At 38.8% G+C, this 27,026-nt stretch overlaps 2 protein-coding genes across 7 annotated transcripts in view; both read left to right on the forward strand.

Moving 5' to 3' along the window:
- Positions 1-12,171, forward strand: part of Ccdc47 (coiled-coil domain containing 47) — a 28,287-nt gene extending 16,116 nt beyond the window's left edge. Inside the window, exons 8-13 of the mRNA XM_076870246.2 lie at positions 82-192; positions 1,600-1,685; positions 5,222-5,280; positions 5,555-5,664; positions 5,892-6,059; positions 10,453-12,171. Of these exons, the coding sequence (XP_076726361.1) occupies positions 82-192; positions 1,600-1,685; positions 5,222-5,280; positions 5,555-5,664; positions 5,892-6,059; positions 10,453-10,533 (615 nt within the window). The 3' untranslated portion in view covers positions 10,534-12,171. The remainder of the gene's footprint in view (positions 1-81; positions 193-1,599; positions 1,686-5,221; positions 5,281-5,554; positions 5,665-5,891; positions 6,060-10,452) is intronic.
- Positions 12,172-16,322: 4,151 nt separating this feature from the next.
- Strada (STE20 related adaptor alpha) overlaps positions 16,323-27,026 on the forward strand; it is a 32,812-nt gene continuing 22,108 nt past the window's right edge. For 2 of the 6 annotated variants that reach the window (XM_076869271.1, XM_076869276.1), the window contains exons 1-3: positions 16,323-16,427; positions 24,614-24,688; positions 26,852-26,909. In XM_076869271.1, coding sequence (XP_076725386.1) covers positions 24,653-24,688; positions 26,852-26,909 — 94 coding nt within the window. In that variant the 5' untranslated portion in view covers positions 16,323-16,427; positions 24,614-24,652. Of the gene's footprint in view, positions 16,428-24,613; positions 24,689-26,851; positions 26,910-27,026 lie in introns of those variants that run through there. The other 4 variants (XM_076869272.1, XM_076869273.1, XM_076869274.1 and 1 more) reach the window with 4 other exon arrangements.

A 27,026-nucleotide genomic window follows, 5' to 3' on the forward strand; every position in this document is an offset into this window, starting at 1 on the left:
TAATACAGATGCTTTTTTGAGGGCAAAATCTTTGTGCATAATCAAATGTCCTATCTTATTTTCAAAATTTTCTTCCTCCAGAGTGAGTTTTGTAGTGATAAACCTAAGTCTGGAGCGAAGTATGGACTGCCAGACTCTTTGGCCATCCTGTCGGAGATGGGAGAAGTCACAGAGGGAATGATGGATACAAAGGTAAATGTAAAAAAGACTTATATTTGCTAGACCTGGCATTGAGAAGGCTTTTCCTGAAAGTCACCCTGTATGAATCCTTAATGTTAATGCATTAATTATATATTCCTTTCTCACATCAATTCTGAAATACCATATTTAAGCAATAATTCAACTTGTCAGAAGTACTGTTTGATTAGTCAAGAAGTTCTCTGAATGAATAGCAAATTGTTTCTGGGATTGCTAATGACTTTCAGGTTTTTTTTAAGAAGGAACACAACTTCAATTATTTTCACCATGCCATTTGGTCTATAATTTTGAGCTTCAATTAGCATAGGAGAAGAGGGTGTTCAGAGAACCATTTCTTTCTTTTGATTGTGTTATGGTAACAGTATATCTTACTTACATTAAATTATGGAATAACTCAGGGACAGTTCCAAATGTAAATTCAAGGTGACATGTTTATAAAGAATCCCTTGAGGGGCTGGGGATGTGGCTCAAGCCGTAGTGAGCTCGCCTGGCATGCATGCGGCCTGGGTTCAATCCTCAGCACCACATACAAACAAAGATGTTGTGTCCGCCGAGAACTAAGATAAATAAATATTAAAAGATTCTCTCTCTCTCATCTCTCTCTCTTTAAAAAAAAAAAAAAAAAAAAAAGAATCCCTTGAGCCAGGCACTGTGGCATATACCTGTTATTCCAGTGGCTCAGGAGGCTGATGCAGGAGGATTTTGAGTTCAAAACCAGCTTCAGCAACTAAGTGAGGCCCTAAGCAACTCATCAAGACCCTGTTTCTAAATAAAATATTTTTAAAAAGGTTGGGGATGTAGCTCCGGGTTAAGTGCCCCTAGGTTCAATCCTTGGTATTTTAAAAAAAAAAGGAATCCTTGAATCTGGGTGTAGTAACAGGCCTGTAATCCCAGCAGGTAGGAAGCCTGAGGCAGGAGGATTGCAAATTCAAGGCCAGCCTCAACAATTTAGGGAGGCCCTAAGCAACTTAATGAAACCTTGTCTCAAAATTAAAAGGACTGAGAATGAAGCTCAAAGAATCCCCTGAATTATTTTAGATTTTCATACTTTCGTTCTTGTTTACAATTTTGCTTTGAGACATATTTTCAGCTACTGTATAAGAACAGTATTGGGCTGGGGATGTGGCTCAAGCGGTAGCCCGCTCGCCTGGCATGCGTGTGGCCCGGGTTCGATTCTCAGCACCACATACAAACAAAGATGTTGTGTCCGCCGAAAACTAAAAAATAAATATTAAAATTCTCTCTCTCTCTCTCAAAAAATAAAATAAATAAAAATATTTAATTTTAAAACTTTTTGGTCTGAGCAACATTGCAGGGGATTGAAGGGTGAAATGTTTATGAAAAAAGGGAAATGCATCAAAATCAACTTTAAAAAAAATAATTTTATTTTCTGTTTTTCAGATGGTTCACTTTCTTACACACTATGCTGACAAGATTGAATCCATTCATTTTTCAGACCAGTTCTCTGGTCCAAAAATTATGCAAGAGTACGTATGAGATAAAACGTTGGTATTGATATTTCTTGCTAGTTCTGTGTTGAAACACCACAAAATGCTTCTCTGAGTTTTCTTACCAAATGAGTGAGAGAAGTTGGTGATGGCATCCAAGTTTTCCTTTGCTTTGGTTGTATGCATCACAAGAGGTCATTGAAAAGCCGGGCAAGATAGTGCACACCTTTAATCCCAACAACGGGGGAGGCTGAGGCAGTTGAGAATTGCAAGCTTGAGGCCAGCCTTAGCAATTTAGCTAGACCCTATCTCAAATAAAAAATATATATATATATAGCTCAGTGATAGAACACTTGCCTAGCATGTGTTAGGCCCTCAGTTCAAATAATCACCATTTTAGACGTGTTTGTGTGTGGGTGTTGCTAGGGATTGAACCGAGGTTGAACCCAGGGCTTTGTGCATGCAAGGCAAACACTCTACCAACTGAGCTATATCCCTAGCCTAAATAATCACCATTTTAAAGAGGACTAGGGATGTAGCTCAGTGGCAAAGCACCCCTAAATTCAATCCCTGGTACCAAAAAAGAGAGGTGTCATTGAAAACCCATGGGAGGGCTGGGGTCATGGCTCAGTGGTAAAGTGTGAGGCACTGGGTTCAATTCTTAGCACCACATATAAATAAATGAAGAAAATAAATGTCCATCAGCAACTAAACAAAAAATTAAAGAAAGAAAGAAAGAAAAGCCATGGGAGAGGAGGCTGTAGCTCAGGTGGCACAGCACTTGCTTAGCATATACAGGCCTTGATTTCAATCCTCAGCAGGACCAAAAGAAAGAAAATCTATGGGAGACAAACAAATGAGCCTAGCCTAGCCTACTTTACATATGTCTGTGCCTATTTGCATCACACGCTCAGTAAGGTTGATGAGAATCTTACAGAAATGATTGATACTAAGAAAATGGAAATTCTTGTTTGTTTGTTTTTTTTGTACCAGGGATTGAACTTGGGCACTCAACCACTGAGCCACATCCCCAGCCCTATTTGTATTTTACTTAGAAACAGGGTCTCATTGAGTTGCTTAGTGTCTCACCATTGCTGAGGCTGGCTTTGAACTAGTGATCCTCCTGCCTCAGCCTCCCAAGCCACTGAAATTACAGGTGTGTGCCCTGGTGCCCAGCTTTTGTTTTTGTTTTTGGTGCTGGGGATTGAATTCAGGGCCTTGCACATGAGTGCTTTACCACTATGCTGCATCCTGACCCTTTTTCTTTTATTCATTCATCATTCATTGTTTTGGTATTGGGGATTAAACTCAGGGGCATTTTACTACTAAGCTATATCCCCTGTCTTTTTTTTTTTTTTTTTTTAATACCTCTATTTTATTTGTTCGAACCCAGTGCCCCACGCATGTTAGGCAAGCTCTCAAGCTCTACCACTGAGCCACAACCCCGGCCCCCCCAGGTTTGTTTGTTTGTTTATTTATTTATTTATTTATTTTTAGTTTTCTGCGGACACAACATCTTTGTTTGTATGTGGTGCTGAGGATTGAACCCCGGCGGCACGCATGCCAGGCAAGCTCGCTACCGCTTGAGCCACATCCCCAGCCCGGTTTTTTTATTTTTTATAAAAAGGCTTTTTATTTTTATTTTTTATTTTTGGGATAGTCTCTTGCTAAGTTGCCAGGGTTGGCTATAAACTTAGGAATCTTTCAAACCTCCCATTCGCTGAGATTGTAGACATGTAGCACCATGCCTGGTTTTTAATTTTTGAAACAGGGTCTTACTAAATTGCCCAGGGTGGCCTCCAACTCGCAGTCCTCTTTCCTCATCTTCCCAAGTAGCACCACCACACCCAGCATTTTTCCAAAATTTTATGATATTAATCTGTCTATGATGTTTGACTTTTGTTTGATTACAAATCTATGTATTTTGTCATTTATAGCCTTTTCTGGCTTCCTTCTTTAAACAGGTGATTATTGTATCTTCTCCAAGTATATTATCAGTTATTCCCAATCAGGTTTTTAGCTTTATAGTAATATTGTCCAGGTGTACATATTCAGGGCTTGGATTCATTCTTAAATTCACAGCCTGTCTCAGGAGGGCATTCTTAAGTTTCCTTGTCATGTAGAACTGGTTCCAATCTAAATTTTCAGTTGCACACTACTCTGATGGGCTATGGAGTTGAGTAAAATTACAAGGCTATCATCCCAGTGACTGGGGAGGCCGAGGCAGGAGGATCACAAGTTTGAGGCCAGCCTCAGTAATTTAGGAAGACCCTCTCCCAAAAGATCAAAAGGACTGAGGTTGTAGCTCAGTGATAAAATACCACTAAGTTCAATCATCAGTACCAAGTAAATAAATAAAGGTATCTGGGGGCCCTGGGTTTACTCCCCAGCATGTAAACAATAACAACAAAATACTCATTCTGGATTTTAGTTGTAAGTGGGATTATTCAGATTATATCCCTCTAGATGGTATTGTATCATCCTTGCCTTGCAACACCAGGGACAAAATATCACATTCGAATATTTATCAAGCATTTTGAATTGTAGAAATGGGGGATGATTGGCAGTCAAAGACTATGAATGAATCTTCAAGGACAGAACTAAATTATATAGTCTTCCTTCCACATCCACAGGGGATTGATTCCAGGACTCCCCTCAGATACCAAAATTGAAGGATGCTCAAGTTCTTTACATAAAAATGCCGTACTCTTTGCATATAACCTATGCATATCCTCCCATGTACTTTAAACTGTAGATTGCTTAATAATACCTATTACAGTGTAAATAGCTGTTGCTTTGGGAATGATGACAAGAAAAAAAAGTTTGCACAATACATGTTTATTACAGATGAGATTCTTTTCCCAAATATTTTATAGAACCCGTAGGTATGGAGGGCCAATTATATGTTATAGTAGATTATCTCTAAATTTCTTCAGAGGCTAACTCAAGTAAGATGCTTTATTGTGGGAAGATAGCATAGAAGTTGGAAATAAAATATAATTCATCAAAATAAATAAGACAGGCAGGGTGGCACAAACCTGTAATACCAGGTACTTGGGAGGCTGAGGCCAAAGGATCACAAATTCCAGGCCACCTTTGACAATTTAGCAAGACCCTGTCTCCAAATTATTTTTAAATTTTTTTTTTTTTTTTTTTTTAAAGACTGGGGATTTAGCAGAGTGGTAGAGTGTCTTTGGGTTTAATCCTTAATACTGGAAAAAAAAAAACCCACAAAACTACGAGTGTCATATAAAATATGGACCTCATACTTAAATGTAGATTCATTTCTGACTCCCCAGATGAGATGGAATATATCCTGCTTGCAGGGGACATCACCACTGGAAGTATTCAAATTGAAAGATAAAGGTCACTTGGGAATGCATTCATCAGATAGCCAAGTAGACCAGATGACCTTAAGTCTCCTTCAGGCCCAGAAATTATATTTGACTTGGGGATGCCAAGGCACTTACTGTGCTGATTATTTGCAGGTATCTGTCTAAATGAATCAGATGACTTGTAAACATGGAAAATGTCTTTCTTATGTTGTGTCTTAAAAGACTTTTCTTTTATGACAGGGAAGGTCAGCCTTTAAAGCTGCCTGACACTAAGAGGACACTATTGTTTACATTTAATGGTAAGTGTTCTGGGTCCTGTCTTGGTTTTCTATGAGATGACCTTAAGGAGATATAGTTCTTTTGCAACTGACAGATGTAAAATTACATTAAAACTAATAACCTCATGCCTGATTTGATTGATTTCTGAGTTTCAAGAAGATCACATTTTGTATATTTTAATTTTCTGCTAGAAAACTTGGAGAAAGGAGTCTATTAACATTAAAAAAATTTTTTTTGGTGACTCAGGTATTAATGCTGCCATTAACTCAATAGAAAACTGACTTTGTTTTCCAGTGCCTGGATCAGGTAACACTTACCCAAAGGATATGGAGGCTTTGCTACCCTTGATGAACATGGTGATTTATTCTATTGATAAAGCCAAAAAGTTTCGACTCAACAGAGAAGTAAGACCCAAAGCCTTTATTACAAATGATACCTTTAATTATTTATTTATTTTTTTCTGGGTAGGACTCTAGAGGGAGCAGCTGTCAATGATTTCAGTGATTGAATTTTTGCTAGATGATTTGAAAGTGCCAGATGGAAATAGTTTAATGCAAGAATTCTGAGTGAAATTTTACTTTTGTGGCATAGAGATGGATTTCTTATGAAAGACTTTGTCTTTTTGGGAAAGGGCAAACAAAAAGCAGATAAGAACCGTGCACGAGTAGAAGAGAACTTCTTGAAACTAACACACGTACAGAGACAGGAAGCTGCACAGTCCCGGCGTGAAGAAAAGAAAAGAGCAGAGAAGGAGCGCATCATGAATGAAGAAGATCCTGAGAAACAACGCAGACTGGAGGTAAGACAGACATACCGTATCACTGGGGCAATACTAAGATTTTTATTATAAGGATTCCTGTTTGTACCACACTGACTGGTCAGGTAATTCTATATTGGAATGTACATAAGCTAAAAGTTTAGTTTTTTTCATGGTTGTTTTAAAATTTTTTTTAGATGTTGATGGACCTTTATTTTATTCATTTATTTATATGCGGTACTGATACTCGAACTCAGTACTTCACACATGCTGGGCAAGCACTCTACCACTGAGTCACAACTCCAGCCCCAGAAATTAGGATTATTAATAGCACTAAATGAAGTTGCTATATAAAGTTTAAGATTTGATCATAGAATCAGAGAATTCTAATACTTTTGTGTGTATTTTTCAAGTTATTATCTCAAATGTAAGCTTCTTAGGCTCTAGTGTGTTATTTAAATATAAGCATGTTCTGATAATTTTATGAAATAAGATGCCCTAATGCAGCACTAAAACTTACACATCTGGTTAAAAAAGAAGAGAACAAAGTCCTGGAAATTGTGAATTTAAATGAGAATAATCTTGAAGATTGAAGAAAATCTTTCAGAGCAAAAGGCACATGTTGCCCAGAAAAATGTGAGCTTCTGTGTGCACTGCAGTTGCCAGTGAGGTGTTAACTTGGCAAGGATAACTGAAGTGCCCAGGATATAACTCTGCCTGCATCTCTCTCATTGTGTTTCTTTTTCTTTTTTTCTTTTTTCTTTTTGGTACTGGGGATCAAACCCAGGGGCACTTAATCACTGAACCACATTGTCAGCCTTTTAGAATTTTGAGACAGGTCCTACTAAATTGCTTAGTTTGCTGAGTGCTGAGGCTGGCTTTGAACTTGCAGTCCTCCTGCCTTGGCCTCCCAAACCACTGGGATTACAGGCATAAGCCACTGTGCCTGGATTTCATCATGCTTCATTTGGTTTGGTTTGGGTTAGCTGATGGGCATTTCCCCCTAAAAATTTAGCTATGTTTATGCAGTCTTCTTTATAAATGAAATGACTCTTCAATGTATACACATAAAAAATCTATACAGGAATCATTAAGAGGTAATGCCTTTCATTTTTATATGAAAAAGGAAGTTCTGTTCTTTCTATTCGAATCTAAAGTGGGTTAAAGGAAAAAGGAGACCCAGAACTTGAGTTAGATTGTAAGCTTCTTGTGAATGTAAACCATTTGGGTTTTTTTTTTTTTTTTTTTTTTAGAACCACTGCTTTATTTTTCTTTAAATAATTTTATTAGTTGTTGCCGCAGTCTCTGGCTGGGCACAAATCACGAGCCACCACACAGCTTGTAGATTCAAACAGTAATTCTTTATTCCCGAACTCACACCGGCCATCTACAAACACGTTCTGGGGGAATCCACGTTCTCTGCTCAAATCCACTTCTCCCAAAATCACTCTCTGCCCAAATCCACTACTCCTGGGCTTCTGTCTCCCAAAATATACTGTCTGACCCTAAGCACTCAAGAGGAACTCAGCAGCAGGATACGCCCTATTCTAAAGGGGGAACACCCTAAACACGGATCCTGCCCTGGTCCTTGAGCAAGGTCACCTTTCAGAAGTCCTTCCACTAGACAGCATGGGAGTAAGCTGGCAAGGAATTTGTCATACCTACTTGGCTGATGGCTCCCAGCAAGTTGTTGATGAATTTTTAAATTTTACTTATTTATTGGTATGTGGTGCTTTTCCATTAAACTACGACACCCTTTATAATGTTTTATTTTTTTATTTTTATTTTTTAAATTAATTTTTATTGTTGGTTGTTCAAAACATTACATAGTTCTTGATACATCATATTTCACACTTTGATTCAAGTGGGATATGAACTCCCATTTTTACCCCGTATACAGATTGCAGAATCACATCAGTTGCACATCCATTGATTTACATATTGCCATACTAGTGTCTGTTGTATTCTGCTGCCTTTCCTATCCTCTACTATCCCCCCTCCTCCCCTCCCCTCCCCTCTTCTCTCTCTACCCCCTCTACTGTAATTCATTTCTCCCCCTTATATTTTCCCCCTTTCCCCTCACTTCCTCTTGTATGTAATTTTGTATACCCCTGAGGGTCTCCTTCCATTTCCATGCAATTTCCCTTCTTTCTCCCTTTTCCTCCCACCTCTCATCCCTGTTTAATGTTAATCTTCTTCTCATGCTCTTCGTCCCTACTCTGTTCTTAATTACTCTCCTTATATCAAAGAAGACATTTGGCATTTGTTTTTAAGGGATTAGCTAGCTTCACTTAGCATAATCTGCTCTAATGCCATCCATTTCCCTGCAAATTCTATGATTTTGTCATTTTTTAATGCAGAGTAATACTCCATTGTGTATAAATGCCACATTTTCTTCATCCATTCGTCTATTGAAGGGCATCTAGGTTGATTCCACAGTCTTGCTATTGTGAATTGTGCTGCTATGAACATGGATGTAGCAGTGTCCCTATAGTGTGCTTTAATTAGGTCTTTACGGAATACACCGAGTAGGGGAATAGCTGGGTCAAATGGTGGTTCCATTCCGAGCTTTCCAAGAAATCTTCATACTGCTTTCCAAATTGGCCGCACCTATAATGTTTTATTTTGAGATAGGGTCTCATTGAGTTGCTGAGGCTAGCCTTGAACTTGGCAAGGATAACCTTGAACATGCTATTCTCCTGCCTCAGCCTCCTAAGTAACTGGATTAAAAGCATGTGCTGGTGCTGGGGCTCAGTGGTAGAGCACTTGCCTAGCATGTGTGAGGCATTGGGTTTGAGTCTTAGCACCACATGTAAATAAATAAAATAAAGGTCCATTGACAACTAAAAAAAATTTTTTTAAAAAGAAGCATGTGCCCATTGGCCAGTCACAGTGGAGCATGCCTGTAATCCCAGCAGCTAGGGGAGCTGAGGCAGGAAGATCGTGAGTTCAATGCCAGCCTCAGCAACTTAGCAAGGCCCTAAGCAACTCAGTGAGATCCTGTTTCTAAATAAAATATAAAAAAGGGGTAGGGATGTGGCTTGTGTGCTCAATCCTCAGTACCAAAAAAAAGAATGTGCCACTGTGGCCAGTTTCTGACTTGAATGGCTCATTCATAGAAATGAGCTAGACCTCCCTGCCACTGCTAGGATGCTTTTTGTTTGTTTTGTTTTCTTATATATTTAATGAGAAAAATATACATAGAAGTTAAAATTACCATATAAAAATAATATAATAATCCCTCAAACACCCCCTATCCCTAAAGGTAATCACTATAAACACTATTAAAGGTTAACACTGTTTATATAGTTTTTCCTTTGTTTATATATCCATTCATATGCTAAGTGTATATATTATCTTTTCTTAAGTAAATCAGCTTATAAATACAAGTCTTTCAAAAAGGTAATATCTTCCCACATATGAGCTTTTTTATTTCTTAAGGAAAAGAGTCCTGGGAGATATCTGTATGTATGTACATACATGTGAATATATATTTCTTCTAAGATTGTTTCAGAAAATAAAAAATATATAAATATGTAGGTATGCATGTATACACCTGTTTATGAAAAATACTTTTAATGGATATTGCTTATAAGAAGTTGTATCTATTTACACTTTTAACATTGTATGAAATCTCTTCACTCACATCTTTTATGAAAAAACATTATCAGTTGTTTGAAGTTGTAAATCTGATAAGAAATGGTTTCTTGCTTTACAATTTTTTAATTATTGAAGGTGAGCATTTTTCACATGTATTGGTCTTGGCATAAGATGTCACTTAAATATATTAACATAAATATGTTTTTAAATCATGATACTATATTCTAGTATCTTGGGAGATGCAGATGTACATGTGGGTATAATACGTAATATGAAAAGTAGGGATGGATAATGCTGGGGAAAGATTTGATGGTGGTGGAGAGAGAGATTGAGAGTGTGGGAAGAGGATGTTGGGAGAATGTCTGACTACTTTATATAACTGTCCCAGAATAATATAGCTTTTGACATATATGCTGTAGCTGTTTGCTACTAGGCCCTCACAGTAGGCAGAGTAGGGGAGGGGGAGTTCTTTCCTCCTTTGTGAACCCAAACTCAGAATGTGTTTCCATTAAAGTGGCATTAATATTGATATTTCAGTTTTTCAACTACTTAGATGATAGGACACCTATGGATTAATAAACATTCTCACTTACTGCAGTATTGGTGGGTAGTTCTCTATTATTTGTGGGGGAACCTAACACAGTCAATAGTTCCCAGACCAGGAATTTACAAATCACTCTTTGAAACAATTTGTTATACTATCAAGAGTTAACTCTCTTCTAGAATGTTATTTGTGCAACAGGCCTAAGTTTTTGCTTTTGCTTTTTTTTTTTTTTTTTTTTTAATGTGCTTAGAACTAAGTTTGGGTTCTTTCTTTCTCTCCTTCCTGTCTTAGGAAGCTGCATTGAGGCGTGAACAGAAGAAATTGGAGAAGAAGCAAATGAAAATGAAACAAATCAAAGTGAAAGCCATGTAACATCATCCCAGAGATCCGAGTCCTAATTCCACCTATAATCTCTGAGTTCATAGGAAACGTAAAAAAACACCAGTCGTTTTCTCACTTTAAAGTTCAGATACTCTCTGTGCTGAGAAATCCTTATTTCATCATCTATTCTGCTCTTGGTTTGGAGTTTTACAGAGGTTGTAGATACATTGAAAGGGCTCTATTTCAGTAATTTTCTTCCAGATAATCAAATTATTTTGATTATTTTATAAAAGAAATGATATATAAAATGTAGTTTTCAAATATTTTTTAAATTATAACATGAATCATCAATGCTTTTAATATTTTAAAGTTTGAAGAAATATTATGAAATTTACAGGTAAATAATTAGGTTGTTGCTTTTTGTTTAAACTAAGCAGATGGAATAGCTATGGAACCTGACTCTAAACCAAGATTCCACAAATAACTACTGGAATTGCACAATAAACATTGCTTGATGTTTTCTTCTGTGTGTACATTGAACTTGTGAAAAAGTAAAATTTAGAACATTAGATGTGGTGATGAAATTTCAGGAAACTCAGTACATAATGCAGTATGTTTTATAGGTGGGAGGTGCTGATAGCAGTATTATAGGAAATCTGTAGGTGTTAGGATACTGATGCATACATGGAAAATTCTAGAGGTAGGTAGTACATGAGCATGGTTTTCTCCTTATCTGATACTATAAGCTAATGACAATGTGAATGCTTTATTTTCAAAGGTTTTATATTATTTTCTTGAGTACCAAGTGCATGAAAAATTAATTGCTACATCCAGATCAGATCAGCAATCAGATCATTGGTCTATGTGAAGTCACAAATATTTTTCTTCTTGATTAATGCCACCTATTGGATGTTCATGGAGAAGCTCTGCTGTGTTATGGCTGTGTACCTTTGCTTCTCCCTCTGCTTTTTCTCTTCTACAGTTGGGGCTGGGAATGTCCTTTCAAATAGCCAAAAACATGCATAAATAATACTTAAAAAACTGAGCCTTCCTAAACTATTGAGAGTTCTTTCTGCCTCTTGAGGAAGAAACTCTGGTGGGAGAGGCCCATCTATCTGTACAAGCATTTGGCTTGTTCAGATCTCTGCATTTTATAAATGCTTCCTACTAAGAAAGCATTTTTTAAGTCACTGCTGGCACCAGGTAGTTTTTGCTGGGGATGGGAAAGGGTTGGGTGTTTTGGTGGGTGTGGGAGGAGGGATTTTTGTTGATGCTTTATGTGTAGATCTGTTCTGGGGCAATAACAATGAGTTGCTGTGAAAACAGCATGTACCGCTGCCTTTGTAACTGCATGGGAACTTTTCACATGGGTTTTCTCTAGGTTAATACAGAAATGTGTAAACTGGGAGATGCAGATGTAATATTTTTTAACAGTTTGTGAATTTAAGTTATTAAAATGACAAAAATAACACAAATTTAATTTAGTGCTATATAATTCTAGAACTAGCATTGTACTACAATCCTTTAAAGTACATTTTAGAAATCAAAGTTGATATGCTTAGCTATCTTTTAATAATATAAGCTTTCTTAAAGTCCCACACTTTTGGACCATGGCAGCTAATTTTGTAATTTAAGCATTCATAATGAACTACCTATGAACATATATTAAACTGATTGACAAAATCTCAAGAGTGAGCCTTGACTTTTCTAGAGTTCTCTTACAAGAGTATACACCCATAGGAAAGTTTTTTCTGATCAGTGAAAGTCAGCACTGAAATGCTTTTCCTTTAAAAGTATTGATCTTGGAATATTCCTTTTGTTGTTCATTTACCCCTTTTAAAGTGTTTTATATTCTTAGAGCTCCCTCTTGTTTTTGTTTGTTTTGTGGGGGGTATTAGGGATTGAACCCAGAAATATTCTACCAGTGCTATATCCCCAGCCTTTATTAATTTTAATTTTTAAGTTTTTGTTATTGGGGATTGAAGGCCACTACATGCCCAGCCCTTTTGACAGTTGCCAAGTGTAGCCTCAAACTTGCAATCCTCCTGACTCACCTTCCCAAGTCACTGGTATTACAGACTTGTGTCTCTGGGCCCAGCCCATGTACTAGTGTGTTCCTTCCTGCAGTCTCTGTGTTAGCTTTCTGTAGCTATGACATACCTGAAATAGCCAGCTTAAAGGAGGAAAGATTTATTTTGGCTTATGGTTTGAGAGATTTCAGTCCATGCTTGCTTATCCTTGTCACTTTGGGCCTATGGTGAGGCAAAACATGGAAGGGAGTGGACAGTGGAGTGAAGCTGCTCACTTCATAGTGACCAGGAAGCAAAGAAAAGCAGTCCCATTCAAGGACACTCCCCCAATGCCCTAACTTTACTTCCAGTAGGCCCCACCTTCTAATAACTCCAACACCTCCAGATGGAACACCACAAGTCTTAAAGAAATGGTATCCTCTAAGACTTCTTTTCCAAGTGATTTCAGTTTAGCTTTACTTGTTTTTCTCTCTCCCAGTGGAAACCAAGGAGATCCTTTCAGAGTTCTCTGAATTGATCTGCCAAAATTGATAGGGTATTTTGGGGGGAAGAGAGGAATCCTTTGTGATTCTCTTTCTCTATTAATAGGAAACTTCTCACTGTCAAGCCCCAGATGTAGACCTCTTTACATGGAACCTACACCAAAGAAAAACACTGATATTCTCGTTCTACCCATCTAGTAGAAATTAGCAATGTGAAGATTATTGTTGTATAAGGATCTGTTGGATTTGGTGGAGAGGAGTGAAATACTGTATTAACTTCCCAAGTTCTCTTTTTTTAAATTTATTTTTTAGTTATAGGTAGACACAATGTCTTTTTTTAATTTTATTTGGTGCTGAGGATCAAACCCAGTGCCTCGAGCTGGGATGGTGGCTCAGTGGTAGAGTGCTCGCCTAGCACGCATGAGGCACTGGGTTCGATCCTCACACCACGTAAAAACAAACTAATATATCCACCTAAAATTAAAGATACATAAATAAATAAATATTTTTTTTAAAAAACCAAAAACCAGTGCCTCATGCATGCTAGGCGGGCGCTCTACCTCTGATCCACAACCCCAGCTCCCAAGTTCTCTTTTTTGTTTGTTTGTTTTTATACATTTATTTATTTATTTATTTATTTTATTATTATTTTTTTTTATGTAGTGCTGAGGGTCGAACCCAGGACCTCGCACATGCTAGGTGGGCACTCTACTGCTGAGCCCCAGCCCCATATATTTTGTTTTATTTTTTGTGGTGCTGGGGCTTAAACTAAGGTAGAGTACAAGGCAAGCACTCTACCAACTGAACTATATCCCCAGCCCCACCAAGTTCTCTTTTTGTTACTCTTCTGCCTCCACTCTTTTTTTTTTTTTTTTCCAATCCCATTGGGGATTGAACTCAGTCAGCCACTCTTCCACTGACCTATATCCCAGTCCCTTCCACTCATTTTGAATGATAAGAAAGAATATAAAAGGGAGAAAAGCTATACCCACAGGAGTGAATTCTATTATAAACTGCTAAAACAGAACAGCCAAAAGTATTTCCCAGTTTCTGGTGTTTGGTAGTCAGCAAAAGATTTCATTACAGCTAGATGTGGTGGCACATACCTGTGATCCCAGCAATTCAGTGATGCTGAGGCAGGAGGATTGCAAATTTGAGGTCGGCCTTAGCAACTTAGCAAGGCCCTGTCTCAAAAAAAAAAAAAAGATTTTTTTTTTCATTATGTAAGGAAGATAGTGTGATATCTGTGTCTGTATATGTGTTGGCACGGGCACCTACCTCTGAACCACTGAGCTACAGCCTCGGCCCTTTTTATTTTGTATTTATTTTGGTACAAGGGATTGAACTCGGGGGCACTTAACCATTGAGCCACATCCCCAGCTCTTTTTTATATTTTATTTAGAGACAGGGTCTTAGGACCTCAATAAGTTCCTGAGGCTAACTTTGAACTCATGATCCTCCTGCCTCAGTCTCCTGAGCTGCTGGGATTACAGGCACATACCACCACATCTGGTTTTAGTTTTTATTTTGAGGCAGGGTCTCACTAAGTTGCCAAGATTGGCTTCAAACTTGTAATCCTTCTGCCTCAGCCTCCCAAATCACTGAAGCAACATGTGTGTGCCATGTATGTGGTATATCATTGTATTTGTACAAGTTGAATGCTGTCTTCTCATCTACATGAATTGAGAATAATTTCAGAAGAAAGTTAAATTTTTTTCCCCCTGATGGGAGAACTTTGTGCCCATGCTACAATATCACTTTTTTTTTTTTTTTTTCCTGAGAGGGGGGCCTTGACATGTTACCATTAGGCTGGTCTCTAACTCATAGGCTCAAACCATCCTCCCAACTTCAGTCTTCCAGTAGCTGGGATTACAGGCAGGCACCATCACCCTGGCTACTACTACACCACTTTTAAATAGATATTATCTTTATTGCATACTTTTTTTTTTTTTTGCTAACTTTATCTTTTAAAAATATCTGAACTCAGCCAGGCATGGTAGTACAGGCCTATAATTCCAGCGATTTGGGAGGCTGAAGCAGGAGGATTGAGAGTTCAAAGCCACCCTCAGCAACTTAACAAGGCCCTGTCTGTTTTAAAAAAGGAGGGAGGGATGGGGACATGGCTCAGTGGTTAAGTGATCCTGGGCTCAATGCCTGGTACCAAAACCAAACTGTCCTCTTTAAATTCACCTAATGGGTTTAATCAAATTTTAAATTTTATTTAAAAGTCACCCCTCAGTGAACTGAGCAAGTCACTAAAAACCTAGCCTCACAAGAGGAAGTCTTGTTCTATCCCATGATTGCTTAATTTCTAGAGTCTTGTACACCTTGGTTTGGGGTAGCTTCCCCATCATGGCAAATGCTGTCATAGGGTTTTTGTTTGTTTGTGGTACTGGGGGTTGAAAATCCAGGGGCGCTCTACCACTGAGCCCAACCCTTTTAATGAATTTTAGGACAGGGTCTCACTAAGTTGTCGACGTTGGCCTCGACCTTTTGATCCTCTTGCCTCAGGCATTACCAAATACCACCAGGCATGGTTCTTATTATAGCTTTCCACAAACCAGATATATCTCGGAGTTGTGGTTTGAGGAAGGATTCAGGAACAGAAAGACCCAGAAGGGGGTGGTGGTGATGGTGGTGGGAGGTAGTTCTCATTAGTTGAGCTATTTTTTCCTCTGGAGCACAGAGAAAGAGTGAGTTTCCTCTTTACAGTTCCCTTAGTTCCTCTGGAAGCCAAAGTGAGGCAATTGAGATGTCTTTGAAGAAAAGTGTTAGACGTGTCTTTCCACGTAAAGTCCTAATGACAGAATGATTTCAGGGTGGGGGGAATCCTCAAAGTAGCCATTCAGCAACCAGAATTGGTTTGCCCTCCTCTAGTCCCCTTGACCCTCCATTATAGAAACAACCCTACTTCCCTTTCTGCGGGAGCAAAGCCTGGGGGCCGGGGTCTTTTCGGATCCTGTAGGTCGCACAAATAACCAGGTATGTCTTTGATTTCACACACTTGGGGAAACAGACCCTCCTCCTAACGGAATACCCTCAGGCACTGCGCGGTAAGGGGCAACAGGGAACCTAGGAACAGACTTCGGAGCTACAGCTCTTAGGAGATCACAGTACCAGCGGAAACCAAGGCAAGCAGGCAGTGATTCCCACTAACGCGCGCTGGGGCGGAGCTTCCGTAAAAGGGCGGTGCGCTACTTCCGGGGAGGGGCGGAGCGTCCCGCCTACTCAACTAGGGCCGGGCCAGGCCGGGGCGGAGCTTCCCCACCCGCCGGGGGCGGGGCGGAGCTCGACCGGCCTCCCCGGGTCCCTCGACTGCGCATGGCACGTTGCGTGTCTCCCTCCCAACAACCGGCCTGGCGGCGGCGCGGCCACAAAACTGAGGAGGCGGAGCTGAGACCGAGTCGGGACTGTGCTGTAACTCCAGGACCAGGTACTGGGTGGCGGGGCCGCCTGGTGCGCTTCCCGGGCCAGTCCTTCTCGCCCAGATACCGATTCCATCTCCTCAGGGGCGGGCCTTGGCCAAAGTGGCCATCCCTGCTCTCCCTCGCCTTCCGCCGTCCCCTTTTAACCCGCGTCCTGGGTTCCCGAAATGTGGGGCCGCTGCCCGAGAGCAGAATAGGCTTGGGCCCGACCGGGAGACGCCGGAGCGGAGTTGCGGATTAGGAGAAGCGAACTCCCGCCTTCCCTTCCCATTTACCTCTCCACCACGGGTTCCAGGTGGGGAACATAAGGCCAGATATCATTTTTGTCCTGCTCATTTTTGTTCTGCAAAGTAGCAGCAGATCCTGGTGCTCCGTCCCACACCAGAATCTCTTCCGAGGCAGGTCAGGCAGCGAGTCAAGCCCCCATTAAGGACACAAGATCCGGACGGCTCCCTGAATCGGCCAAAACTAAGAGAGATGATCATTGTCCTTTTAATTTTTTACTTGGTTTGGTCTTGGTTTTGGGGGGTACCAGGGATTGAACCCAGGGGCACTTTACCACTAAGCCACATCCCCAGCCCTTTTTTGTATTTTATTTAGAGACAGGGTCTCGCTAAATTGCTGAGGCTGGATTTGAACTCGCAGTCCTCCGGTCTCTGCCTCCCAAGCCAATGGGATTACAGGCGTGCCCACTGTGCCCGGCTTCTTTTTACTTTTTTAAAGAATATTTTAAACATCCACAGTAGTTTTGAGGTCGGAGGTGGGGACCGGGGGTCGGGGGGATGAGCAGAAGGGCAGGGGATAGGTTAAATAAAATTGTTCTTAATTTTCAGGAAATAGGGAACTAACCTGTACGCCCAGCTTTTGCAAAGATCCTAGCATATATATTTTAATTTGACCCTCCCCACACACACATACAGGAAAAGCCGTTGGAGTTGGTCTTCTTAAGGCGATATGTTGAAGTAGAACCGTCTTCCAATGTGTACACATTTTTTTTCTTATTCTTTTCTTTTTTCGTACTTGGAATTTGGTACCCAGGGCACTCTGCCATTGACATGTATCCCAAGTCTTCTTCTTCTTCTTTTTTTTTTTTTTTCATTTTAAGAGAAGGTCTTGTTAAGTTGCTGAGGAGGCTGGCCTCCTCAACTTCCACAGTAGCTGGATTGTAGGTGTGTGCAACCACACCTGGGTCAGACATTTCTCTTCAAGGACTGATTATACTTTCTAGATACACCAAAGACTTTTACCAGAAAGTTGATGGAGAAATCAAATTTGATATCTGCTTTATGTCAGGAGCTTATTAATTCACATATTAATTACTCTGCTGAATTGGTCAAATCTGTTACACACTTTTTTTTTTTCTTTTTTTGTACCAGGATTGAACTCAGAGGCACTCAACCACTGAGCCACATCCCCAGCCATATTTTGTATTTTATTTAGAGACAGGGTCTCACTGAGTTGCTTAGCGCCTCCCCCATTTCTGAGGCTGGCTTTGAACTTGCTATTCCCCTGCCTCAGCCTCCCCAACCTCTGGGATTACAGGCGTGTGCCATAGCACCTGGCCTGTTGCACACTCTTTAACCCAGTTTCCTGGCTCAAATTCAGTGTTTTGTGATCTCAGATATGGAGGAAGTTTCAGAACCAGTGACAAAAATAGAGAATAAGGGAAAAAATAATCAGTAAATAAATTCTTTCTGGGGCTGGGACTATGGCTCTGTGGTAGAGCATTGCCTAGCATTGTGAGGCACTGGGTTCAGTCCTCAGCACGACATATAATACATAAATAAATTAATTAAATAAAGGTCCACTGACAACTAAAAAAAAATTTTTTTTCTGTACCATTTGGTAGCTGGTCAGTCACTTTTTGCTAATCAGTTGATGTCATTTTATCTTTGCACACCCAGTCTTGAGCTTCAGCCTAGGTTTTGCTCTCACTGTGATTTTTAACATCACAAGCTTTGGAACAGATTTCATTAGTCCTTTATCATTTGGCTTTGTGACTTTGAACTAAAGTTTTCCTGAACCTTAATTTCCCAAACTATAAAATGCAGCAAGGTAATATTTAATGTGAGCTGATGTCTGCAAAACATTTAGTGCCTGGTACATAGTAAGTTTGCTATAAATGTTTGCTACTTCCTATAGCATAGGATACCTGAAGTGAGTACAGAGGGACAGGACAAAGTTAGCCAGATTGGGGACAGGAGGTGGTCCCATAGGGGAAGTAGGATATCTCAAGCATTTCCTTTGGGCTTCATTTCTTTCTTTTCAAGGGCCTTACCCTAAAAGTGTTCCTTCTCAATTCTTGTTTCCCATTCTTCTGCTTTTCTCTGATTATTTTCTCCTTTGGTGAATTTCAGTCACTCTCACAGCTTCAGCTGCTGACCCCCTAAGTCCATGAAGTCATCTCTAACCTTTCAATCATCCGTCCTATTTTTCTAAGTGAATACTGCAACCTATTTATTCCTGTAATATATATCTATCTGTTTAACCTCAGTATGATTTAAGAACATGAATTCAGCCCGATGCAGTGGTACACGCCTATAATCCCAGTGGTTCAGGAGGCTGAGGCAGGAGGATCTTGAGTTCAAAGCCAGTTCAGCAATTTAGCAAGGTGCCAAGCAACTCTGTGAATCCCTGTCTCTAAATAAAATACAAAATAGGGCTGAGGATGTGGCTAAGTTGTTGAGTGCCCCTGAGTTCAATCCCTGGTACCTCTTCCACCCCTCAAAAATAAGAACTTGAATTCATCTTTACACCCAAACTACTTTTTAAAAAAAAAAATTTATTTATTTATGTATCTTTAGTTTTTAGGTGGACATGTTATTTTGCTTTTATGTGGTGCTGTGGTTGGAACCCAGTGCCTCATGCATGCTAGGCGAGCACTCTACCACTGAACCACAACCCCAACCCTACACCCAAACTACTTCTACTCTGAACTTTTCTATTCCTGTCATTGAAACACTATTTCTTTCCCAATCACTTGGGTGCACACTCAAAAAGAAAAAAAAAAAAATTGGAATGATCAGTTGTCTATAGGTAGGATGGGCTCCCTGATAAGGTGCTAAGTCTCTGACATGGCAAGTTTTCACATAGAGATTAGATAACCATGTATCCAGGATCTTGTAAAACATATTCTCCAAAGTGTAGGGAATGGGCTAAATGATGGTGTCCTTTCTAAATTACTTTATAATTTCTTTATTCTTCCCTGTTCATCTCTCTTTTCTTTCTTGGTTTTTTTTTTTTTTTTTTTTTTTTTTTGAGGTGGGAGCAATACTGTGGATTGAACCCAGAGGTCTCTGAGCTACACCCCAGTCCTTCTGTTTATATTTTGAGCCAAGGTCTTGCTAAGTTGTCTAGGCTGGCCTCAATTTTGTGATCCTTCTTGTCTCAGCCTCCTGCATAGCTAGGGTTACTGACAAGTCACTGCACCTGGCTCATCTCTCTCTTTTTCTCCCTCTTTTTTGGTACTGGGGATTAAACCCAGTGGTTTACCACTGAGCTACATTCCCAGCCCTCCCCTCACCCTTTTTTTTTTTTTGAGACAGGGTCTCGCTAAGTTGCTTAGGGTTTTGCTGAGTTTGCCCAGGCTGGTTTTGAATTTACAGTCTTCCTACCTCTCCCTCTAGAGTCACTGGGATTACAGTGTTGTACCACCACACTGGCTTCTCTGAGTTATTTTTACCTCTCCCCTTCCCCATTCTTGTGCAGAACATTCTTTAGAATGTTTTTTGAAACAAGATTTCTCAAATGTTAGTTAATGTGATGATGCACATATCAGCATTACTACCACCTGGGAGCAGGTTAGAACTGGCAGGCCTCATTCTGAAACAAAATTTGCATTTTAGTAAAACCCCCATATGATTTGCATACACAGTAAAGTTTGAGAGACACTGTTTTATACCACTGTTGTGTGTTTGTCATCTTTCTGTTCAAAACCTACAGTTGCTTCCTACTGCCTGCTGAATAAAATCCATACTCCAGCATGCATTGAAGGTCTATAGATTGTCCTCATATATGTGGAATTCTGCTTCTGTAACTGCCCTCACGTTAATTGGAGAGTACATGCAAGGTGTTTGCAGTATGGCAGGCACTATTGTAGAAACTAGAAGACACACACCTATAGACAGGACAACATAAGCATTAAATAAATCAGGAGCTTATGCTAGTTCTGGCTTGGAATTCCCATGTTTATTCATTCTCTTTTCCTTTCCAGTACTGGGGATTGAACCTGGGAGTGCCTTACCACTAAGCTACATCCCCAGGCCTTTTTATTTTATTTATTATTGGGGATTGAACTCAGGGGCACTCGACCATTGAGCCACATCCTCAGTATATTTTGTATTTTATTTAGAGACAGTCTCTCACTAAGTGGCTTAATGCCTCTATTTTGTTGAGGCTGGCTTTGAACTCACCATCCTCTTGCCTCAACTTTCCAAACCACTGGGATTACAGGCATGTGCCACCATGCCCAGCTTTTTTAAACTTTATTTTTGAAACAGTTTTACTAAGTTGCTCAGGCTGGCCCTGAATTAGGGGTCCTCTTGCCTCAGCCTCCTAGTAGATGGAATGACAGTCATGTGTAGCAGAATTCCCACTTTTTTGAAGTCCTGTTTGACGTTCCGGGTTCACTACAGTTGATAGCATTCTTCCTCTTTGCTGAACTCTCTAAGAAATTACCCATTGCTAATTTCTACTTATACATTTCCCTGTCCTGCTATTTGTTTCTATCACTAATTTATAAGCTCCTTACTTTCCAGGAAAGTGTCATGTCATATCTTTTTGTGTTGCTAAGGCCAGGCACCAGGGCCCGTCAGAGGATGTACACATTTAAGGATGATGAAACTGTGTGGTTATCCTTTGAGTCCCGTCCTCAGCATACACTCTGTGTCTTTAAGATTAGCTAGAGGTGCCACACCCAGTCTAAGTGTACAAGCTTCTCCATAATAGTTATTCTTTCTATTAGTGCTCTTAATGTAAATATCACATTATTCTAGTGCTAATACTTAGAGACAGTTTGTGGAAAGTGTATAGGATTTAGTCATGCTGGTCAAGACAGGCCTCCTTTTCACTTTTCTTCAGGATATTCATAGCCTTGAATACCAGTAGAATCTTTTAAATATCATTTAAATCTGCTTTTAAGTAATGAAGTTATTTCTGGGATGGGTATAGCTTAATGGTAAAATGCTTGCCTAGCATGTGTGAGGCCTTGTATTCAATCTCCAGCACTGCAGAATAAACAGAACTGTTTCTGTGTCTGTCCAGTAGTAATATTGCTAAAGAAAGGAAGCTATTTCTGTATCTGTTCACTAGGAATATTGCTTTGCTCATGTTTTTTTTTTTTTTCAAAGAGAGAGTGAGAGAGGAGAGAGAGAGAACTTTTTGATATTTACCCTTTAGTTATCGGGGGACACAACATCCTTGTTTGTACGTGGTGCTGAGAATCGAACCCGGGCCGCACGCATGCCAGGCGAGCGCGCTACCACTTGAGCCACATCCCCAGCCCCTTTGCTCATGTTTTATGGTGTTAACTAACATGTGCGCGTGCATGTGTTTGCACTAGAGATTGATCCCAGGAATGCTCTTTTACTGAGTTACATCCCCCGCCGTTTTTAAATTTTGAGACAGTGTCTCTAAATTGCTCAGGATGGCCTTTAATTTGCCATCTGATGCTGGGATTATAGTTGTATACATCATGCCTGGCTCAGCATAATGATTTTAATGTTATACAAAGTTTATTTGTAGAAATGAACTAGGAAAGTCCTTTAACATTTATGTAACGTATACTCTTAGTCCTTAGGTAGAGCTTCTCTCAGCCATCTCAGGTGTGTGTGTGTGTGTGTGTGTGTGTGTGTGTGTGTGTATATATTAACTGTATCAAAGAAAACGCATGCATGCAGTTTTAAAGATAATGGTACAATGAGCTAATAAAAGCAGTGGTCTCCTTGGAAAGAAGTATGTTAGCTTCGCTAGTCATTCCTCTTACTCTCTTCCCCTTTTATCTTACATCTCTGTCAACCAAACTTTCCCTTCATATTATCAAACTCAAAGACATTCCAATTCTGTTCTATAACCATAATTAAGCATCATGCTTTGTCGTTGCATTCTAAAACTTGAAAGCTAATAATGAATTATTACAATTTTTTAAGCATTGTTCACTAAAGAACCAAGTAGTATTCTTCACTATAGTTCCATTGTGTTAACCTTGCCACTCAAGGTCAAGTGGATTGATCCTGCTATCTATCTATCTATCTATCTATTTATTTATTTATTTACAGTATTGGGCCTTGTACCCAGGGCCTCACACATGGTAGGCAAGTGTTTTACCACTGAGCTGCACCCCCAGCTCTTTCTTTATCTTTTTTTGAGAGAAGGTCTCTTGAACTTATGGTTCTTCTGCCTTAGCCTCCCAAGTAGCTGGAATGAGAGGTATGTACCATGATGCCAGGCTTGAAATGAAATTTTTTTAAAATTGTGAATTGTTGTTGAATTTTGTCAGATGCTTTTTCTAAATCTATTGAGATGATTGTATTTTTTTCTCATTTACTTAGTTAATAAGGTAAAATTAAATTACTATTTTATTTATTTATTTTTGGCAGCACTGGGGCTTGAACTCAGGGGATTCTACCACTGAACTACATCCCCACCTCCCCCATTTTATTTTATTTTATTTTTTTAGTTGTCAATAGACCTTTATTTTATTTATTTATATGCGGTGCTGAGAATCAAACCCAGGGCCTTACAGTGCTAGGCAAGTGCTCTATCACTGAGCCATAACCCGAGGCCAACATCCCCGACCTTTTAAGATTTAATTTAATTTAATTATTTTTAAGACAGGGGATCACTAAGTTGCCCAGTCTGGCCTTGAACTTGTAATTCTCCTGCCTCAGCCCCCCAAATTACTGGGATTATAGGTATGCGTTACTGCACTGGCTAACTATTTTTTTTAATTCCTTAAAATTATTCTTTCTTTATCAGCAACTAAAAACCTACTTTTTTATATATTAATTCTTGAGTTTTTTTTTAATTGTTGTTGTTTTGGGGATCAAATCCAGGGGTATTCTACCACTGAGCTACATCCCCAGCCCTTTTTTAAATTTTGAGATAGGTTTTCACTAAGTTACTGAGGCTGACCTGTCTCAGCCTCCTGAGCCACTGGAATTAACAGGCATAGCCGCTGTGCCTGGTTCATTTATTCATTTTGAATGTTAAATCAGTCTTTCTTTCCTGAGATAAACCCTGCTTGGTCATGGTGCATTATGTTTTTAGCCATTCTGGATATAAATTTTTAAACTATGACTGACAGATCAAATAAGATGGGATAGTGGGGAGAAGATACATTCAAGAAAGAGCAAAACTTCTTGGAAACTTTTGACTATGAATCGTTAATTTAGTAAAAAATTATATTAGAACGATGTTGGGAGATTGAGGGCAGTAAGTAGGGTTGAGGAAGGTGAATAGAACTTAGTTTTCATCTACCATGATAAGAAGTTAGTAGGTTAATGTCTAAGACGGATAAGTCATAGTCATATAGACATTATTTAAGGTGGTGATAAAAAGAAAATAAATAGCCAAAAGAATTGAAGGTAATTCCTTGTGGAAACAGGTAAGTGGGAGATTGGGTCAAGAGAAATTTAAAAATTAGAGAAAAAAAAAAATTAAAAATCATAGCAACTGCAGAATTTCAGCCAGGCATGATGGCGTAGGACTATAATCCCAGTGATTTGGGAGTCTGAGGCAGAGGATTGCAAGTTCTAGGCCAGCCTGAGCAACTTAGCAAAACCCTATCTCAAAATAAAAAATAAAAAGGACTGGGAATGTAGCTCATTGGTAAAGTACCCCTGTGTTCAGTCCTCAGTATTAAAAAAAAGAAGAAAAGAAAGAAAGAAATTTTAGAGTTTCAAGATGTACTTGACCAAAGTATATCCAAGTTTATTGTCACTCAAAATTTCTCTAAACAAATACTTAGAAGCTTGCAACTTATAGATCTAGTGTAAGTTTTTGTTAATCAAAAGATATTTCTTTTTTTTTTTTTTTGTCTTTTTATTTTATTTTTTATGTGGTGTTGAGGATCGAACCCAGGGCCTTGCACATGCTAAGCGAGTGCTTTATCGCTGAGCTACAATCCCAGCCCCTCAAAAGATATTTCTATGAAAGGATATTTGACTAACTCAACCTATTTCTGTTTTCCTTTTAGGTTTAAGTTTTTGAAAATAGATCTACATATTAAGAACTCATGTCTTTTCTTGTAAGTAAACCAGAGAGAATTAGGGTGAGTGTTTCCATTTTTCTGACTTTACTAGTTTTCTTGTTTAAAAAGTAAAGTATTTTGGCAGATGTCATAGGTGGGTTTTTTGTGTGATGCTCAGAATCATGCAGAAGTGAGGAATGTAGGAAGCAAGGTAGATGTTGCAATCTTTACTCCTGAGAGAAGAACTTGCAGGCAAGAGATACAGTATGTATTGCCAGCCTGTCTAATGGGAAAAAAATAAGAAAGTGTGAGCTGGATGTGGTGGCACACACCTATAATCCCAGTGGCTCAGGAGGTTGAGGCAGGAGGATAGTGAGTTCAAAGCCAGCCTTGGCAAATCCAAGAACTAAGCAACTCAGTGAGACCCTGTCTCTAAATAAAATACAAAATAGGGCTGGGGATGTGGCTGAGTGGTTGAGTGTCCCTGAGTTTAACCCCTGGTACCAAAAAAAGAAGGAAGATAGTGTCATATTTATGAATAAATATCACTTATAAGCTAAATGACTTAAAGTAGATACTGTTTTTCAGTGTAGATACTGTTAACGATCTATCTTTTCCTGTTTTTTTTTTTTTATGGGTTAATGTGTTTTTAAAATTAGTATCAAATTATAGCCAGGTGTGGTGATTCATAATAATCCCAGCTACTTGGGTGGCTGAGGCAGGAGGATTTTTTGAACTCTTGATTTCAACCTGGACAACACATAGACTCCATCTCAAAAAAATAAATAAGTATCAAATTGCAATTACTGGGACTCTTTTTTATAAGTATAATCATTATTATTAACTGAAGACTTTAAAAGTCCACATGAAAACCTTACTATACCTTAAAACTTTCTAGACTAATAGGTTCAAAAACAAATATTGAATTTCAGTCTTTAGAAGCTCTCATAATTCCTCAAGAGTATCCTCTTTTGTTTATTATTAAGTACTTAACTTCTGAATACAGTAGTAATTATCTAAAAAATTTAACAGTGTATAAATGGTATGAGACATGATTTTACTTTCTATTATTAAAACAAATTATATTTTGTAGTATAGTGCATATAAGTTCTATTTATATTAAATTTATTTATGGTGTTATTTTTTAAATTGAAAAAATGATTTAGAGAAGGACAAAGAATAATTTTATAGTTTCACAATCCATATTATTTAACTTATTTCAGAATGTTAGTTAATCTTTTTTTTTTCCCAGTAATGGGAATTGAACCCAGGGGTACTCTACATTCCCCAAACCCTTTTTATTTTTTACTTTGAGACAGGGTCTTAGTAAATTACTGAGGCTGACCTCAAACTTGTGATCCTGCCTCAGCTTCCAGAGTCACTGGTATTATAGAGGTGTACCACCAAGTCTAGCTCTTTTTCTTTTATGTTTATGTATATAAGAATAATTTATTTTTGTAAAAACCAAACATTGGTGTTAATTAAGAAGAAAAAGTATCTCTCTCCTTAGCCTAAACTCTGCTCAGTGGAAAGAATGCTTCTATGCCAAACTTTAACACTAGTCTTTAAGTGAAATACAATCTTTAATTCCATTGCTTTTAAATACGAACTACTTCTCCATTTTAACCAAGTGAAACCACTGATCAGTATGATGGAAATCTAATACTCACTTGAAGTGGGCCAGTTAAGCAAACCGTAGAGTGATCCTGCTAGTTTGGTCCTTGGGAAAATGGTAGAAACCCCAGTGGATAAAAGAATATGCAACTTACTGTGTTTCCTTTGCAAACTAATGGAGGCTTGTGAAGAGTTATTGTTTCATTTTTGTTTTCTATGTTTGATTCCAGTAACACTTTTCAGATTGGCATTAATGATTCAAGTCATCTGTAAATAGATAGTTATAGAATGAATAAGATGGAAGAAAATGTAGTTTTTACATATAGGAAAGACAAAGGCATATTTCATTAGTAGTAATATATATTTATCATCTCTCAGATTTTAGGATTAGTTGACCTTTTACCTAATATTAGGTAAAGAGGAATTGAGAAAGGAATTAGTCTATTGTTTTTAGCTGATTTCAAGATTCTTTCAAAACTTCTATAGAAATGTATCCTACTATACTGCATGATTCTGGTGGTTGTTGTTGTTGTTTTGTAGTTGTGGTTTTGTTTGTCTTTCTAAAGGCTGATAGCTAATTTGTTCTGGCTTGGAAGAAATACTAATTCTCTTTGGGGTTTTCCTCTTTAGCGGTGGGTCTCGGAAAAGTTCATTGTTGAGGGCTTAAGAGATTTGGAACTATTTGGAGGTAAGTACGGTATGACACTTAGCCATCACTTCAGGATAAACATCACTATTCTTTAATTGATTAGATCAGTTTATATATAAATTAGCAATTCTCAGTGCAAGTGTTAGATTTATTTAG

This window comes from Callospermophilus lateralis, chromosome 11 (genome assembly GCF_048772815.1).
Source record: "Callospermophilus lateralis isolate mCalLat2 chromosome 11, mCalLat2.hap1, whole genome shotgun sequence".
In the NCBI taxonomy this organism is placed as follows: Eukaryota; Metazoa; Chordata; class Mammalia; order Rodentia; family Sciuridae; genus Callospermophilus; species Callospermophilus lateralis.